The 14,992-nt window shown below is 38.6% G+C and overlaps 7 protein-coding genes across 9 annotated transcripts; 3 read left to right on the top strand and 4 right to left on the bottom strand.

Moving 5' to 3' along the window:
* Positions 1-119: 119 nt before the first annotated feature.
* On the bottom strand, positions 120-3,098 carry LOC104760105 (serine/arginine-rich-splicing factor SR34). 2 transcript variants are annotated; one of them, XM_010482953.3, is made up of 13 exons: positions 2,912-3,098; positions 2,720-2,811; positions 2,572-2,637; positions 2,402-2,476; positions 2,164-2,308; positions 2,032-2,078; positions 1,887-1,944; positions 1,762-1,811; positions 1,612-1,668; positions 1,307-1,530; positions 623-656; positions 446-540; positions 120-360 (listed from the first exon to the last, which is right to left on the bottom strand). In XM_010482953.3, the coding sequence occupies exons 2-13, from the start codon at positions 2,804-2,806 to the stop codon at positions 357-359; spliced, it is 942 nt and encodes a 313-aa protein (XP_010481255.1). In that variant the 5' UTR covers positions 2,807-2,811; positions 2,912-3,098; the 3' UTR covers positions 120-356. The 2 variants fall into 2 exon arrangements, with proteins under 2 accessions (XP_010481255.1, XP_010481258.1); XM_010482956.3 differs by having other exon boundaries at positions 446-525.
* A 71-nt stretch (positions 3,099-3,169) lies between these two features.
* LOC147946465 (uncharacterized) lies at positions 3,170-4,905 on the top strand. Of its 2 annotated transcripts, none has more exons than XM_087507652.1 (2): positions 3,170-3,998; positions 4,466-4,905. In XM_087507652.1, exons 1-2 carry the CDS (start codon positions 3,317-3,319, stop codon positions 4,675-4,677), a joined length of 894 nt encoding a protein of 297 aa, XP_087363778.1. In that variant the 5' UTR covers positions 3,170-3,316; the 3' UTR covers positions 4,678-4,905. The 2 variants fall into 2 exon arrangements, with proteins under 2 accessions (XP_087363778.1, XP_087363777.1); XM_087507651.1 differs by having other exon boundaries at positions 3,182-3,998; positions 4,463-4,905.
* A 189-nt stretch (positions 4,906-5,094) lies between these two features.
* LOC147946464 (large ribosomal subunit protein eL22x-like) lies at positions 5,095-5,887 on the top strand. The gene is made up of 2 exons (XM_087507653.1): positions 5,095-5,371; positions 5,486-5,887. Exons 1-2 carry the CDS (start codon positions 5,133-5,135, stop codon positions 5,631-5,633), a joined length of 387 nt encoding a protein of 128 aa, XP_087363779.1. The 5' UTR covers positions 5,095-5,132; the 3' UTR covers positions 5,634-5,887.
* Positions 5,888-6,224: 337 nt separating this feature from the next.
* On the top strand, positions 6,225-7,054 carry LOC104760103 (late embryogenis abundant protein 2-like). Its single transcript, XM_087507650.1, has 2 exons — positions 6,225-6,549; positions 6,645-7,054. The coding sequence occupies exons 1-2, from the start codon at positions 6,476-6,478 to the stop codon at positions 6,862-6,864; spliced, it is 294 nt and encodes a 97-aa protein (XP_087363776.1). The 5' UTR covers positions 6,225-6,475; the 3' UTR covers positions 6,865-7,054.
* A 2,314-nt stretch (positions 7,055-9,368) lies between these two features.
* On the bottom strand, positions 9,369-10,155 carry LOC104760101 (uncharacterized protein At5g01610). The gene is made up of 2 exons (XM_010482950.3): positions 9,528-10,155; positions 9,369-9,436 (listed from the first exon to the last, which is right to left on the bottom strand). The coding sequence occupies exon 1, from the start codon at positions 10,031-10,033 to the stop codon at positions 9,530-9,532; it is 504 nt and encodes a 167-aa protein (XP_010481252.1). The 5' UTR covers positions 10,034-10,155; the 3' UTR covers positions 9,369-9,436; positions 9,528-9,529.
* A 182-nt stretch (positions 10,156-10,337) lies between these two features.
* On the bottom strand, positions 10,338-11,092 carry LOC104760100 (uncharacterized protein At5g01610-like). Its single transcript, XM_010482949.3, has one exon. The coding sequence runs from the start codon at positions 11,025-11,027 to the stop codon at positions 10,575-10,577; it is 453 nt and encodes a 150-aa protein (XP_010481251.2). The 5' UTR covers positions 11,028-11,092; the 3' UTR covers positions 10,338-10,574.
* Positions 11,093-11,299: 207 nt separating this feature from the next.
* Positions 11,300-13,651, bottom strand: LOC104760099 (putative pectinesterase/pectinesterase inhibitor 7). The gene is made up of 2 exons (XM_010482948.3): positions 12,486-13,651; positions 11,300-12,171 (listed from the first exon to the last, which is right to left on the bottom strand). The coding sequence occupies exons 1-2, from the start codon at positions 13,522-13,524 to the stop codon at positions 11,477-11,479; spliced, it is 1,734 nt and encodes a 577-aa protein (XP_010481250.1). The 5' UTR covers positions 13,525-13,651; the 3' UTR covers positions 11,300-11,476.
* Between the last annotated feature and the right edge of the window lie 1,341 nt (positions 13,652-14,992).

Raw genomic sequence — 14,992 nt, 5'->3', positions numbered from 1 at the left:
TTTGTTAGTTTTCTTCGTTTTAGTCTCTTTTGTTTGGAACCACATGTTACTAGAATCTTACCGGCCCCGGATTGGGTCTAAACAAGACGTCGTTGCTAAATTATATAACAAAGGATAAATCAGAAGAAGAAAAATAGAGGATATCTTCAATAAAAACATCATTCCCCAAAGTAATGGATCCTGAATATGTATAATGGCAATTACGAAACAGCATTTCCAAAACTTGTCTCATCTTTCTTCAGTCACTCACTAATAAGCGTTAAGATATGATCCACTTCAAAAAGAAAAACAGAATTTTTTCCCCCAAGCAAGAAGGTGATTCTCTTCTCTGTTTCTTCACCTGATTACCTCATATATTACCTGCAAACAAGAGCTCAGGTTTAGATTTACGCACTAGTCATCAAAACTAGATTAGCAATGTTCATTTCTAAGAGAGAAACTGTACCTCGATGGACTCCTAGTGTTGTTGATAGGGCTCTTGGCAGGGCTTGGCTTGCTGGGGCTTTTGCTTGCTTCCTTCTGAACCTGCGATACAGAAAGCTATTATTAAGATTACAAACAATGTAAAACCAAACATAATGTCATCATTAAAGAGGGTCAAGATTTGGATCTTGTTACTCACAGGAGGTAGGGGAGATCTTGATCTTGAACGAGATCTGCAACAGTCCAAGCAAACAAACCAAGATTCAATAATTCAAACATATCATTCTGTTTGGTAACGTTCACCAAGGTCCTTGATGCCTCTTTTATCTTACAGAGATCAAGAATTTGCAACAAAGAAAGACGTAACTTAAACCAATCGACACTGCTACTTAGGTAAAACAAAGGAGATTTTTCAAAAGCATGTGGCAAAACAATTTGTAGCAAAATGTGCCATGGACGGAATTATTGTGATCCATCTAGCAGCAACGGAAATTAGTGAATACTACATAAGAAAGCCAGATAGAGCGAAGCCTCTAATCCAAAGTTTCCCATACCTCTGAGTCGAAATACTTGTGAACAACCAAGAATTTCCATCCAGATGATATTAATTTCCATTTTCTAGTCGATTGTATGTAAATCCATATCTATGAAACAAAACCATATTCTACTCAGGAAAGCAAAGAGCAGACTAAAAAAATGCAACGTAAATCTCGCAAAGCTCAATAATGGCTACCGTCTCAAAACATCATATGCTCAATCAACAAGAACTTTGGAGTCATCAACAATGACTTTTCAAATCAGATTTTTCTTAACTTCACAGGAAAATCTACTGACTAAGAAATGCTACCTGATGCATTTTGAAAAAAAAGTATAATTTCATTACCTTCTTGGAGACAAAGACCTTGACTTTGAGCGGGGGCCAGGAGATCTTGAGGTAGATTTTGCAGGCGACCTACGTGAAGACTTTGCCTTTGGACTCCTGCTCCTGCTCCTGCTCCTGCTTCGGCTCAAGCTCCGCCCACGGCTGCGGCTGCGACTACGACTCCTAGAATAGGATCTTCCCCGGCTAGGGCTCCTAGAATCCTTCCTCGAACCATATTCTCTAACCTAAATAGATAGGGAAAAACTGAATTTAAAACGCAAAAATGAAAAGATCCAAAATTTACAGGAAACACAGCTCCAACGAACCCGAACATATCCATGAGAAAACGCGTTTCGAAACTCTGTGTCATCGAGCTTTTTCACCTGGGGAAATTGAAGAGTAGGAACTCATTAGTGATATAGGATTTACTATAACAAAGTCTCAACCACAGAACAGACACAGGTTAAATATCTCACCGCATACTTCATGTCCTCATAGCAGGTGTAATCCACAACTCCAGTGGTACCTACAAAACAAGATTGTCTAAGATTTAAATCTTTCAACTCGATTTAGAGGCACAAGATCAGATGAGCACACTTACCTCTACCATCACGGTACACTTGTGAGAAACAAACATCCCCTCCTTTGCGCATGTGATCCTACAGGAAGAGTGATACGTGTTGGAATTCAGAAACCTTTGAAGATATAAGGTAAAATAAAAAGTTTATCCAGCAGGGTGTACTCACCTTGAGATCTTGCCAAGAAGCCGATGAAGGCAAGCCTGTCACCAGAACTATGATGGAAACAAAATCAAATTAGAGATTCTTTCTACAAGTGTGGACAAAATAATGCTAGTTAAATAACTACTTGGTACTTACCACGAAACTCTGATCTCCTAGATGGCCCACGACTACCACCATCACCACGGCCATCACCGCGGCCACGACCACCACCACGGCCACCACCATTGAAACTACCCCGAGAATCATCTGTTGAACGCCTCCCACCATGAGCTAGTTCCACCTAAAAAAAGCCAACATTGACTTAAGTTAGATTGAAAACCAATCTGAAATTGCTCGAAGGTAAACAATTTCTTCAATATGATAGATAACTAACCCGTAAGCGATGGCCATCAAAGTCATAGCCATCCCGACCATGAATAGCATCTTCAGCATCCCGAGCATCATCAAACTAGACAGGTTGTAGAAGCAGATTCAAGCATCAATAATCGAATCATCCCAAAGAAAAAGTAAAACATGTTGTTGTAAGAATAAAGGTGAGCTGACCTCAACGAAGGCATAGCCAGGAGGCCTTGGCGGGACCTTCAAATCAATTTGAACAACTGGTCCATACTGCAACAACAATGGGAGAGCAAATGTTACGGAGACTTCCTCCACAAAACAAAGGTTCATAACGTAAAGACCGAAACTTTACCTTACTGAACAAATCTTCAACCTCTCTCTCGCGGATATCTCCAGGAAGGTTTCCGACATACACAGTTCTACTCGAACGGCTGCTCATTCTTCCTATACCAAATCAAAACACACAACTTCAAGACAAGATTCGGACAAGACACAAAACCTAAGTGAGAAAATCCGAAGCAGAGAAGGGGTGGAGATATTTCACCTTTTGGTCGATTTTGAGATCGCAGCCTCCTAAATTTGGGAATTAGGGTTTCAGAGGTAGCGGATAGGTTTAATAATACTACTAATAGTGATACAACCAGTGAACAGAGCGGGTCACGTGCGTCACGTGCAGTGACGTTGTTGAAAATAGTAGAAAACAATTCAATCAAAATCCAAAAACAAAGGGAGCAACTTTAATTTTGTCCAAAAAAAAAAGGGAGCAACTTTAACATTCACTATCCTCTCTCTCTGTCTCTCTCTTACAAAATCTTACAGCTTTATGTTTTAAGCGTTTGAAAGATCCGATCTTTTTTCACACGATCAGGGTTTTGGCGGTTAGTAATACTGTTATCTCTCCGTTGATCAGAAGAAAAAAAAAAAGTTCTTAAAGCCTTTATGTGTATATATGTCTCCAAAACATCTGGAATTGTCACAAAGCTCCGTGGAGTCTTGCACCTTACATCTTCTCTCATGGCGGCCGTTTCAAACCACCGCTGTTCCCAAAACCCTGGATTCAACAACAGAGCCGCCACACAAAACGTATGACTCTCACTCCACTCCCAAACGCCCTTGTCTCTCCGACCGATCCACCGCTTTCTCCATCGAAGCTTTTAGCCGCCTCTCGATAGCAGACGTGGACAACAGTGGAGTGAAATCGAGTTACACGAGAGGAGGTTTCAGGCCAGTGGAGAGAAAACGGCGTCGTCGTGGGTCGAGATCGGTTTCTGGTCGAAGTAGTGATCGGAGCGGGACTCTTCGGTGCTGCTCTGTGAATGCTCAAGTGACCACTTGCTCTGAATTTCAATTCGCTGTTGGTGGTACTACTGATTCTAGTGGAGAGCTGTTCTGTGAAGCGAATTGGTCCTCCGATGTGAGTGAGGCGGCGCGTAATTCGCGGAGAGATCGAGATTTTGGAGAAAAGGAAGGTGGATTCGGATTAGGGTTTGGGATTGGGATTGGGGTTGTTGAATCAATGGGTAACGAATCCGGTTACGGGAGCGAACCTGGTTATAGAGGGGATGCTGAAATCGGTTATGGTGATGAGTTTGATGAGGAAGAAGAAGACTCTAAGCCCTTGTTTTGGGGAGGTATAATAATCTAAACCACTCTCTATTCCTTCTATTTTTAATCAGTGATCGACTTTGAAGATTTTGATTGGATCCTATAGAGTCTGAAGTTGGAACCTTTATCCAAAGAGAAAAGATAAGTCTAATCTTATTTGACAGTGGGTGTTGGCTTTTGAGCTCGCAATATAACTGATTTGCATCTTTTGATTCGAATCTTGAGACTGGAGTGAATAACTTTGAATCGTGTAATAGAAAAGGGTTAGATAGGGTACATTTGTCTATATGCCCATTTCCGACAGTCCTCTCAAGTATATGTTTCAGCCAAAGATACTTACTTTCAAGTTATTTAGTTGCGAAACCAAGCCACAAACTTGTTAGACCACTAACTAGTGTTGGTTTGTGTTTGGAAGTCTTTGCTTTGAGAATTGAGATGGTATGTCTTTGCTCTGAGAAATATGAATTTGATATTTTGGTTGTTTGTTAAGCAGATACAGAATCAAGCAAGGAGATTTGTGATGGCGAGAAAAAGTTCTCTGACAAAAAATCTCACTATAGATGCCGCCGAGGCAGAAGGAATGATTACAACAAAGCTGTTGATTTCATGACTCATGACATTTCTTTACTTCATCTTCAACCTCATAGATTTGATCAAAACAATGGCGCTTCTTCAGGTGAGGGATGTCAAACCAGAGTGAGATGAAAACTACTTTGGAGTCTGCAAAGCGAAATCAGCAAAGCCTTGATAAGTTGTATATAGATGTTGTATTCATAATTTTGTATTCTAAGAGAATAAACTAAGGTTAATGTAGTTTCCTCCACACCTTTTAAATGCTGAGGAACTACTCCAGGGAAGCAACAAATTGTAATGTGATTTTGTAAAGATACTCGTTTGTTTCAATACGAACCATAAAGTAGTAAATATTTATCAGATTTAAGGTATACGGTTTACGAACCGGTCATCCCGGATCAAACCGAGATTAGGCAAGTTATTATTAGCCCAAGGATTGGGCTTGGAGTCCATTGGGCTAAGAGTAAACTAAACCCTAGGGTACTCTTGTGGGTCGTTTATATATATTCCATCCCTAAAACCTCGCCGCGGGAAGAATTTCATCCTTTTAAGTGAGGGTTTCGTTTTGATTCAATCTCTGTAGGAATATGACGCGAGGAGTAGCGGTGAAGTCCAGTGGAGCTGGTGCTAAGAAGAAAGGAGTAGCGTTCGTGATTGACTGCTCTAAACCAGTTGATGATACGATCATGGAGATCGCCACGCTTGAGAAGTTTCTTCAGGAACGTATCAAGGTCGGAGGTAAAGCCGGTGCTCTTGGTAACTCCGTTTCCATTATCCGAGAAAAGGGAAAGATCACCGTTAACGCAGATTCCAACTTCTCTAAACGGTACACTTCTCTTTTCTTCTTTCTCACGCTTTCATAAACCCAAAATTGCTCTTCACTTGCAAAATTATGGAATATGTGTTTTGAAATGCATAAAACATGTTTTGTTTGGATCAGATACTTGAAGTATCTAACGAAGAAGTATTTGCAAAAGTACAATCTCCGTGATTGGCTCCGTGTGATTGCCTCTAACAAAGACAAAAATGTTTATGAGGTACGTTACTTTAGTATTGACGACGAGCCAGCTAGTGACGAAGAGGATTAAGCTCGACCTTCTTCGTTCCTTTTTAATTACAATTAGTCTATATTAGTTATTTATTCCTACCAATTCTTTATGTGTGGCATTGGTGTATTTGGGAATGAATTGATGGTTAAGATTGACTAAATTCATTTTTGAAATTTCTGAACGAAAAGAGTGACTAATGGAATGGCCGACTCTTTTTTTGGGGCCGTGTTGGTTCGGCAGAATTGAGTGGTGGCGACTAAACTTAGGAGTAAGAAATATCTGCATTTATTATTTTTTTTGATCTTATGCGAATAACATTTATTTCTTTTCACCATTATGAATATATACATATGCTAATTTTATTTATATATTTTTTGTTGCAAAAATCAGTGTAAAAGTTAAAAGGCTAAATAAGTTGTTGGTATTGGGTCAAAATTATAGTTCAGTTTTTTTGTTTCTCATTAGATTAGTTCATTATAATTACATTCAAATTAATGGATATAATAACGTAATATAACAAGTTTAATCACAAGTTACAACTATAAAACCCTAAACCCAATTAATTTTAAAAAAAATAAAAACTAAACAGAAAAAAAAAATAAAAACGAAAAACATTAACTTTGGGGGAAAGCCTAAATTGGCGCAGCCTCTCAGCTCTTCTTCCTCTATAAAAACCCTCCTCTCTTCTCTCTTCCTTATCATCCTACAAAGCAGCTTGACATCAGTTAAGAGCAGAGAGGAGAACCAAGTTTCTTAGATCTCGTTAATATCTCTTCTTCTTCTGCGGCTTCGAACAAGAACCTGAGAAACCTCACTTTTGTTCTCTGTTTCCCCCCCCCCCCCCCCCCCCTTCAAATCTCGTTAAACCCTTAAACCACACAATGGCTCGTTCTCTCTCCAACGCTAAGATCCTCTCTGTCTTCGTTTCCAAAAAGCTCTCAAACGCAGTTTTCAGGTAAGAACTCTTTTTCTCCAACGTATGTATTGGTATTGCTCTGTTTTCACTACTCGCCTTTAACGAAACGATGACGTTTCTTGGGATCTATTCAGACGAGGGTTCGCCACCGTAGCCAAAACAACGTCAGAGGTGAGCGTTTCGAGCGGTGAAAACGCTTCTTCTGCCGTGATGAAGAACAAAGTTGTGGAAGCCTCAAGCGAGAAGGCGCCATGGGTTCCAGACCCTAAAACCGGTTATTACAGACCAGAAACCGTTTCTGAAGAGATCGACCCGGCTGAGCTACGAGCTGTTCTCTTGAACAACAAGCAATAATTAAATTTTAAAACCGTTTATATTTTGATTATTAATCCTCAGTTTTAATGAGGAGATTAAGGAAAAATAGGTTATGATCTTTTGCGGTGAACCCAAATTTATTCCGTTGCTATTTGTGTAATAATCGTATCGTATAATTGATACTTTTTATCTATATCATTAATTTATGAAACTTTAAAAGGCTTCCAAATTCCATGTACGAAGTTTTACTATGGTAAGAAAACTTAAATAAAAAAAAACAAGAAAAGGTTACTATGACTCAAAGTCAACCAAAAGAAAATACACTAACAAAATCTAGTTGGTATAAAATGGTATCGTACATTGAATAAGGTATATAAACTTTTGTAGAGGTGCGAACACACTAACAAACGTATTTACTCAACTCAAACATACATAACAAAATCATGTGCTTGGTAAAAAACGTTAGAATCACAAAATCTTATATATGGTACACCTATGACCTATTTCAAAACGTCTATTACCATCTTCGAGTAATAGCGCCACGAACAATATGTCAAGATTAGGAAACTTTAATATCCGTTTTGACCATATTTTCTCTAATAATTAGTTTTTTAAATATGGTATTGACAAATAAGCTTCAAAATACGAACGTGAAATGATGTATGAACAAGGAGTCTCTATGAACAATCGTTAATTCAGTAATAGTTGTTTTTCTCACACTAACAAATCCAAGCCATAGACAGTGCAACCACGTGGCAAGCCATGTTGTAGTAGGGAAAATGTTGATCATAGAAATATAAGTAAAGTTTAATACAAGCAACAGAAAAACAAGAAGCCGCGAAGCTCTTCACTTGTGAGCCTCAGAAATTTAGCTTTAGGGTATGAAGACCACATAACTTCCGTGTTAATGGTTTGGATTTGAGAAGAAGTGGCTCATACTAAATCCCAAAGGCCAACATGCAAAAAAAACAAGACATAAGAAAAGTTTGTAGCCTCACGTTCTTAACTAAATTGACACTTCTTAAGCTAAATATCGGTTTTTTTTCTTTTCTTTCAGCACAATCTAGATCTTTGTTTGATATAAGCAAATACATGTTTGCCCATTCTCAAATTCGAAAGAATCATCAAAGTATCAAACATACATGGAAAAAAATAGAGTCCCAAAGTCAAGGACCATTCCTAGTACTTTTTGGGGGTTTAATTATACAGTTCTTTATTTTATGTCGTGTATGCAAGTAAGTATTTGAAAAAGTTTCATTAGAACTACCATTCATTCACACAATTAAAGTTGGATTGGTGTTAAAAAGACATTTCAGCTGCCAGCTGGATTGGTCATGTAAAGTTGGCCAGAAACCGTATACCAAAACCGGTTATTGCATATGGGTCAAAGCATAAAGCATAAAGCATAAACCATAAACCAAAAGTTTAGACAATTAGACCTGTTCTGAACCCGAATGCAGACCCCAAAAGTCGAATCTCTCTGTTATCCAAGTCAACCCCATGATCTGGTTCAACTGAGATCAGCTGAATGCAGTGTTCAAGAAAGCGCTAGGCGATATCTGGGCGGTGACCCAACGCCTAGCGCCTAGAACGCTTAGTCGGGGCCTAGACGGTTTTTAGACGGTTTAGACGTTTACAACATAAAACATTATATATATATATAATTATATTAAAATATATGTTATAAAAATTAAAAATTTATAAACAACGGTAAGAAAAATACATTTATTTAAGTTATATTAACAACCTATAAATGTTTATAATTACGTATATAGATATAAAACATATTAATTTAATTATATGTAATTTAAAAATCAAAAATAAATATTAAAATAAAATGTATGCAATTTTAAGCGGGTTAGGCGGTCATTTAGGCGTCTGATGAGCGTCTAGCGCCTAGGTGGCTGCCTAGACCGCTTTCTTGAACACTGGCTGAATGTTAATATGTACAACGATTCAAAACTGTCTCTCCTTATGAGATACAAACATGACACGGGAACAAAAAAAAAAACAAGAAGAAGAAGGGAGAAACTATCTTCCTACTTCGTCTAATATACTGTTACCAACAACCGGAAGTTGAGCTTACACAAAAGATTTTCCACCCATTGTAACCTAGTTTTACATTTAAAGTTGTGTTCATGTCCAAGTTTGATTCCAGTGGAGGATATTGTCCACTTTAGTTTTGTCAAGTCTTTGATGAGAAAGATAAGACCATGTCTGTGAGCAAAGAATCTCGAGCCATGATTCAAACAAAACTAAATCTAATCACAAACTAACACAGATATCATGGAGTGCTAGAGTTCAAAAACCCAATGATCTCAAAACCATCTTCTATTGAAGTAAAGCTAAAACGTTGACGAGGTGTTGGTCGAACCCAAGAATGTGGGGTACAAATTTATCATCACTAGGCTACAATCAACTTCCAAAGAACCCACCGCCATGATTTTATCTGACACCAAGGATCAAAGATCTAACACATTCGTAGGATGCAACACACACAAACCATTGATCAGCCAAAACGAAATTGTCTCAATGTGTGCCAATTATATATATAAATGCCTCCACCCTTTTATTCCAGATCGGTTCATAAATACAATTCATCGGTTGGATCCTAACAAGAGATACAAACAAAGCATTGACTGAAAACAAAGAACGCAGACAAATTCAATGATTGGAGAAAAAAAGAACCAAAAAGTCTTAACCTTTAAACGGAAGAAACAAAAGGGTTTCTTCCCAAATTCTCCTTAATCGAATTACAATCAAACCCGCATCCACACTGCGGCGACTCGTAAAACTCATCGATCGCAAAGTTCGCCGATGTAATCCCTACGGAGAACTCCAGTTCGTCACCGTTCCTGACAACCTCAACGATGTTAAGCCACAAGAACAAGACTTTGACCTTCACGCCGGTAAGCTTGGTGAGCTTGTTCTCCGATATGTAGCCAGAGATTGTAGATTTGTAATCCAACTGGTACGAGCCTTGAAGAGCGAAACTGCACGATTTGTTGAAATACGCGTGAAATTTGCCAGTGGATTCATCTAGATCATATGATACGACTCCTTTAGGAAGGATTCCGACGGGAAAGTTGTAGCTTTGGAGGACAGAATACGCCGTCGGCAAATCGTCATCTGTAGCGGCGGCGATGAATGGCGAATGAAGGCAGAGAAAGAAAAGGAACGAGACGATCGAAATCGGAAGAAGGGACATGTCGATGAAACCCAAAATTACGAATCTTTAGGAGTTCCAAAACAGTGATTTAGGTTTTAGGTTTATTATCCCGGTTAGATTTCGTTTCCCGTCACTTTCTCTGGGAAAGACGTGAGAGACTTTTGTAGCTATCTCATTCTCAGCATATCATGCGACCATCTACACGACACCGTTTCACCTAACTACTGGACACGTCATCACTTGAGCACATGAGGTGTTGTTCTTTTGGAATTTGGGTTTTTTGCAAGTATAAAATAATAACAAAAGTATTTCTTGTCATTTTGTTAACAAAATAAACAAACACAAAATTTCTTAACCAACAAAACCTAATCAATTATTTTACAACTCATATAACACAAACTAAAATATAAAGAAATTGAATACTCGATAAAAAGGTGAATTAACAAAGTTTTTATTTTACTGAAACATGATTTTTTTTTTTTAAAACAACAGTTTGTAGTTTATTAATTTGTTATGCATATTAGCTTCGAGGCCTATGTTTATTTTATTTATTCATAACAGTTTTAAGACCCATGGGGCTTCAAGAGGAAGATACGGGCCCATTATAACGATTATACCCACAACCACACTGTGGACTGTCCACGAAATACTTGGCCGAGAACTCCTCAGAAGCAGCACCAACGGAGAACTCGACGTCGTCGCCGTCACGAGACACCTCGGAGATGTTGAGCCAAAAGAAAAGCACTTTGACGCTTACGCCCATCAGCCTCATGACCCGTCCTCTTGATATGATGCCGGAGATTGTGGATTTGTATTTGACCTTGTACGACTCTATAGGAAACTGACACGTGCTATTGAAATGAACTTTGAATACCCCGGTTTTTCGGTTTAGCTGGTAGTCCCGGACGCCTTCTGGTAGTATTCCTCGTGGTAAGGTGTAGTTTTGGAGAACCTCGTAAACACTTGGCTTTTTTTGGCCGGAGACGGATAAAAAAGTAGAGAGAATGAGGATGGAGAAGATCAAAATGGACATTTTTTGTGTTCACTTAGTTACTTTAAATCTCTATCATTTAGTTTTGGATTTGTGTCTGATCTAATCGTTAAACTTGTTTTGAATCTGTTAATTATAGTAGTAGTTGCCAGCTGGTTTTGGGAAGTCTTTGTGTGTTTACTGTTTAGATACAAGTAGTTAGGTTCAGGGACGTTGTGATCTGACCATGAATGGGGAAATGAACGGCCGAGATATGATGTTTCTAGTGGTCACGTGTTATAGTCTGAACAAACGACGTCGTTGTCATGCTAAACAATTTAATTAAATTCGTATTTTGTGTTGCAAAAAATGTTTACGGTTACATAACCAAGCTATACATTTCCTTCGCATTGAGCTTGGTTTTCGGCTTATAACACTTACAATAAAAATAAAACAATTTCTTTAAATTAAATAATAAAAGAGTAATAAATTAAGAGCGAATCACAAAATTACTAAGAAATTAAACCGCTGGTGTACGGCACACCGGTCTTCCAAATCCAATCATCTTCAAGGAATAGACCGGTGATCGTGAAATTAGCTGCATCAGTCGAATTAATCACGTGATAACCAGGCCAAGTAACCCGGTTTGTAGTGTTTGAACCCGGTCCGGTATTGTTATACTCAGCATAGTACAATGTACTTAAAGCGAAATCGCCGTTCCACTCTCTCCAACCAACCGGTTCAACGAACCCGTCTATGTACGATTGCATGTAAACCGTCCTTGAATACTCTTTCCACGGTCGACCCAAATACGTTTTAACCGTATAGTTACTCGAAACAAGATCATCCGCGGGTTTTATCGTACAGTTTTGGATTGACGTACCGGTGTTTTGATTCGGATCAGACCGGCCTTGCGCAGTGATGGCGTTGAACTGGTTTGGCATTGGTTTTCTCGGGTATAGATTACAGTTCTGAAACACAACTGCCGCGTTTCCGAATATGAAATCGACCGTTCCATAGACATCGCATTCTCTATAGAACTGTCTTAAAGAATGCGTGTAGAGCGTATCTTGATAAGCCTCGAAACTACAACTATAGAAGATTGAGAAATCTGCACCGCTCCGTAACGCAACAGCCTGGTGTTTCTCTGGTCCGGCAGTGTTTCGGAATGTGATGTTCACCGCGACGAAGTTCGGTGCTGTCACAGCTGAAATACATAAAAAAAGTCATGTGCACGATTTGTTATTATCGATTGTATCCAAAATATCATTTTATTTAATGGCTGCATCATCCAACTATCTACTTTTTTTTAAAATAAACATAAGTACACACTCAGTATTATTAATGCATCTTGTCCCCTATTTCACCGCTTTAAATTCTAATTTTTTTGACCTATAGTTGAAAATGCAATAATTAAAGGCAACTATATTCACGTACTCGATTTAGTATTAAATATCATTGGAAATTTAATTTTAAGATCTCGAGACACTATGATTCATAACATGTGATTGTGTGACGTACCAAATGTGGCGGAGTTGAAAGTGGTCCAACCGTCGACGACGCTTCTGTTACCGGTGACCACCGTTTGATTGATTCCGTCGCCGATCATCATCATGTACCTTTTGTTCTTCGCGATGGAAACGTACTCTTCGTATATTCCAGCCGTCACGTAGATCAAGAAGAAACCGGCGCTTCCGTCGGTGTTGTTTGGCGCCGACGCTATAGCCGCCGTGATGTTGGTGAAGTTCCCGGTTCCGTCTTGGTTCACGGTGACGATATCGCTTATCAAAACCATGCTTCCGTCGTCTCCGTCGCCGTCGTCCGCGAGTTTTCTCCTGCTGAGCGACTCGTAAACGGCTTTCGTTTTCTCCGTCATCTTCAACGGTAGAGCTCCGTTACGGAACAGACTGGCCGGCTTAGTGTGAGTGGATGATCCGGATCTCGGATGGGCCCAAGCAAACCCGGCCCGTTTCTTCTTCTTAGGAACCCATCCTTTGGTGAAGAGAGCGAGCGAGACGCCTAAGAGCTTCGTGTCATTAACGAGAGGCAAAGCGACACCGTTCCTTACGGTCCACGTGGCGGAAGAAGAAGCGGCGGTGGTGAGTCCCTCGAGACACGTCTGCTCGTTAGTCAACGCCGCGGAGAGAAGAGTCTGGATGTCGTCGGCTCTCGAAAACGGCAGCGTTTTGAAGGAGGATCTCGCCGACGTGTCGTTAACGGTTTCAAACGACGTCAAGAGATAATCCATCGTTAGACCGGCGAGAAAACGGCAGTCTTGGAGAGCTCTGATAACGGCTGGTTGAGATAGATGAGCGTTGCGTTTGATGTATTTATCGACCGTGCGTATGAATTTTCGCGATTGCGATAGCGATTTGCGGATAGAGAAGCGGCCGTATTGTTGGACATTGCCTTGGCTATGTGGGAAAACGGATTTGCAGTATTTTGGATCCGGAGTCGTTTTACAGATTGTTGAAGAGTTGGACAAAGTTTGAGAAGAAACGAGGAGAAGTGATTGGAAAAAGAATGATAGTGTGATGAGAAAGAGTATTGGAGATTCCATTGGGAATTTTTATGTGGATAAAAAACTTTAGGTTAAGTGGTTTTATATAGTATAAGTGTGTTGACGATGAATGAGGATGAGGTACGTAGGTCCATTCTTTAAATAATATTACTATATTTTTGTGTATGAAAACTATGATATTGTGTGCGATTATTTGCCTGAGTCAACTCGTTTGGGGGTCTTAAAAACGCGTAGGTTTTGTTAAGAGATAGTGATATAATAATCATCGGATACTCTGTCTGCATGTTTATATATTCAAAGATCCCTAGCTGTTATTGCAGAACCATATCTTCGTTCGGTCTTACGAAATACTTAGCATTCATGTATAATATATATATGTGTAATGAGTATTCCGATCAATAATCGAGTAATTTAATTATTGATAGTGGTTACCACCCTCGTTTTTTCAAAGAACAATGTGTTATTGTCTTTAGAAATAGCCGTTTCCTTTCAATAACAAAATTTTTTTTCTTCTTCTATATATACAAATTTTGATTGACATTATAGTGCATCATAATTCATAACCCGGAATTTCAAAAAACAATGATGTAATTAATGTAGTGTAAATAAGTATTAAACTTTGTTTTGTTGTTGAAGAATTCACTCAGTTTCTCTAATTACCGAAAGAAACAAAACAAAACGATATTTTTAGGGTCTTATTTTATGGGTGTCAACACTCCTTTTTAAGAAAATTAACCATTTGATCAAAATATGTGACTGCATATCTAGGGCAGGTTAATTTGTACGATTGACTTAATTATTAGGTGCTAATTTATCGTTTATCTTTGTTGCAATGTATACGTTGACAATTTGTTCAATAATTTATCATCTTTTAGTATAGTAATAATACCCAATAAAAGCATATCGATCGGTGGTTCCAACCTAACAAGATACTAGTATTAGTATAGTACTAGTGTACTACCACTATTCTTAAAATAATACTACTAACTCCAAAGTGTTAGAATTATAAAACTATTTATTTTTAAAACGATCCAATGTGTTCATACGTAACTGTATTAAATTGCCAACGATCTAACGTAAATAGAATTTCATCCTGTTTAATAAAACGACTGATGCAAATGAGTCGACGTATATTAATGAAATTGTAACCGTTGAGCTTTGATAAGCTCATCACTGTCCGCCTTTTAATCAATTAGTTCTAAATAATTTATTTAACTATGGCCAGTAGTATAACTTAATTGTGATTTCATATCGAAACTTAATTAAGTTAATTAAAGTACTAGGAGTAGTATAATAATATGTTGTCAGATATATGGCAACGTTGAAAATAATCGTCATGGAACAGAGTTTCAAAGGCAGAACGGTCCGAAAACGATAGATTCTTCTGGCGTAGATTTGTAAATCATAAATATGTGGTCGTTGCGTTTCTTTAATTCCAGGTTTCTATCAAATGTCCACAGTTATACCAAACCTAAATTTGTAGGCATATAACTTATTAGGAAGGATG

Source organism: Camelina sativa, chromosome 3 (assembly GCF_030686135.1).
Source record: "Camelina sativa cultivar CO46 ecotype springtype chromosome 3, ASM3068613v1".
NCBI classification, from domain to species: Eukaryota; Viridiplantae; Streptophyta; class Magnoliopsida; order Brassicales; family Brassicaceae; genus Camelina; species Camelina sativa.
Note: the sequence above shows the minus strand (reverse complement) of the source record. Positions and strands in the feature narration are given on the sequence as shown.

Coding starts and splice junctions, on each gene's coding strand:
- LOC104760105 (XM_010482953.3), bottom strand. CDS start 2,806: ATGAGCAGCCGTTCGAGTAGAACTGTGTATGTCGGAAACCTTCCTGGA. Junction 2,477..2,571: donor CTGGCTATGCCTTCGTTGAG/GTCAGCTCACCT, acceptor CAACCTGTCTAG/TTTGATGATGCTCGGGATGC. Junction 657..1,306: donor AGGTCTTTGTCTCCAAGAAG/GTAATGAAATTA, acceptor GGACTGTTGCAG/ATCTCGTTCAAGATCAAGAT.
- LOC104760099 (XM_010482948.3), bottom strand. CDS start 13,524: ATGGAATCTCCAATACTCTTTCTCATCACACTATCATTCTTTTTCCAA. Junction 12,172..12,485: donor TTTCAACTCCGCCACATTTG/GTACGTCACACA, acceptor TATGTATTTCAG/CTGTGACAGCACCGAACTTC.
- LOC147946464 (XM_087507653.1), top strand. CDS start 5,133: ATGACGCGAGGAGTAGCGGTGAAGTCCAGTGGAGCTGGTGCTAAGAAG. Junction 5,372..5,485: donor GATTCCAACTTCTCTAAACG/GTACACTTCTCT, acceptor TGTTTGGATCAG/ATACTTGAAGTATCTAACGA.
- LOC104760103 (XM_087507650.1), top strand. CDS start 6,476: ATGGCTCGTTCTCTCTCCAACGCTAAGATCCTCTCTGTCTTCGTTTCC. Junction 6,550..6,644: donor CTCTCAAACGCAGTTTTCAG/GTAAGAACTCTT, acceptor GGATCTATTCAG/ACGAGGGTTCGCCACCGTAG.
- LOC104760100 (XM_010482949.3), bottom strand. CDS start 11,027: ATGTCCATTTTGATCTTCTCCATCCTCATTCTCTCTACTTTTTTATCC.
- LOC147946465 (XM_087507651.1), top strand. CDS start 3,317: ATGTCTCCAAAACATCTGGAATTGTCACAAAGCTCCGTGGAGTCTTGC. Junction 3,999..4,462: donor TAAGCCCTTGTTTTGGGGAG/GTATAATAATCT, acceptor TTGTTTGTTAAG/CAGATACAGAATCAAGCAAG.
- LOC104760101 (XM_010482950.3), bottom strand. CDS start 10,033: ATGTCCCTTCTTCCGATTTCGATCGTCTCGTTCCTTTTCTTTCTCTGC.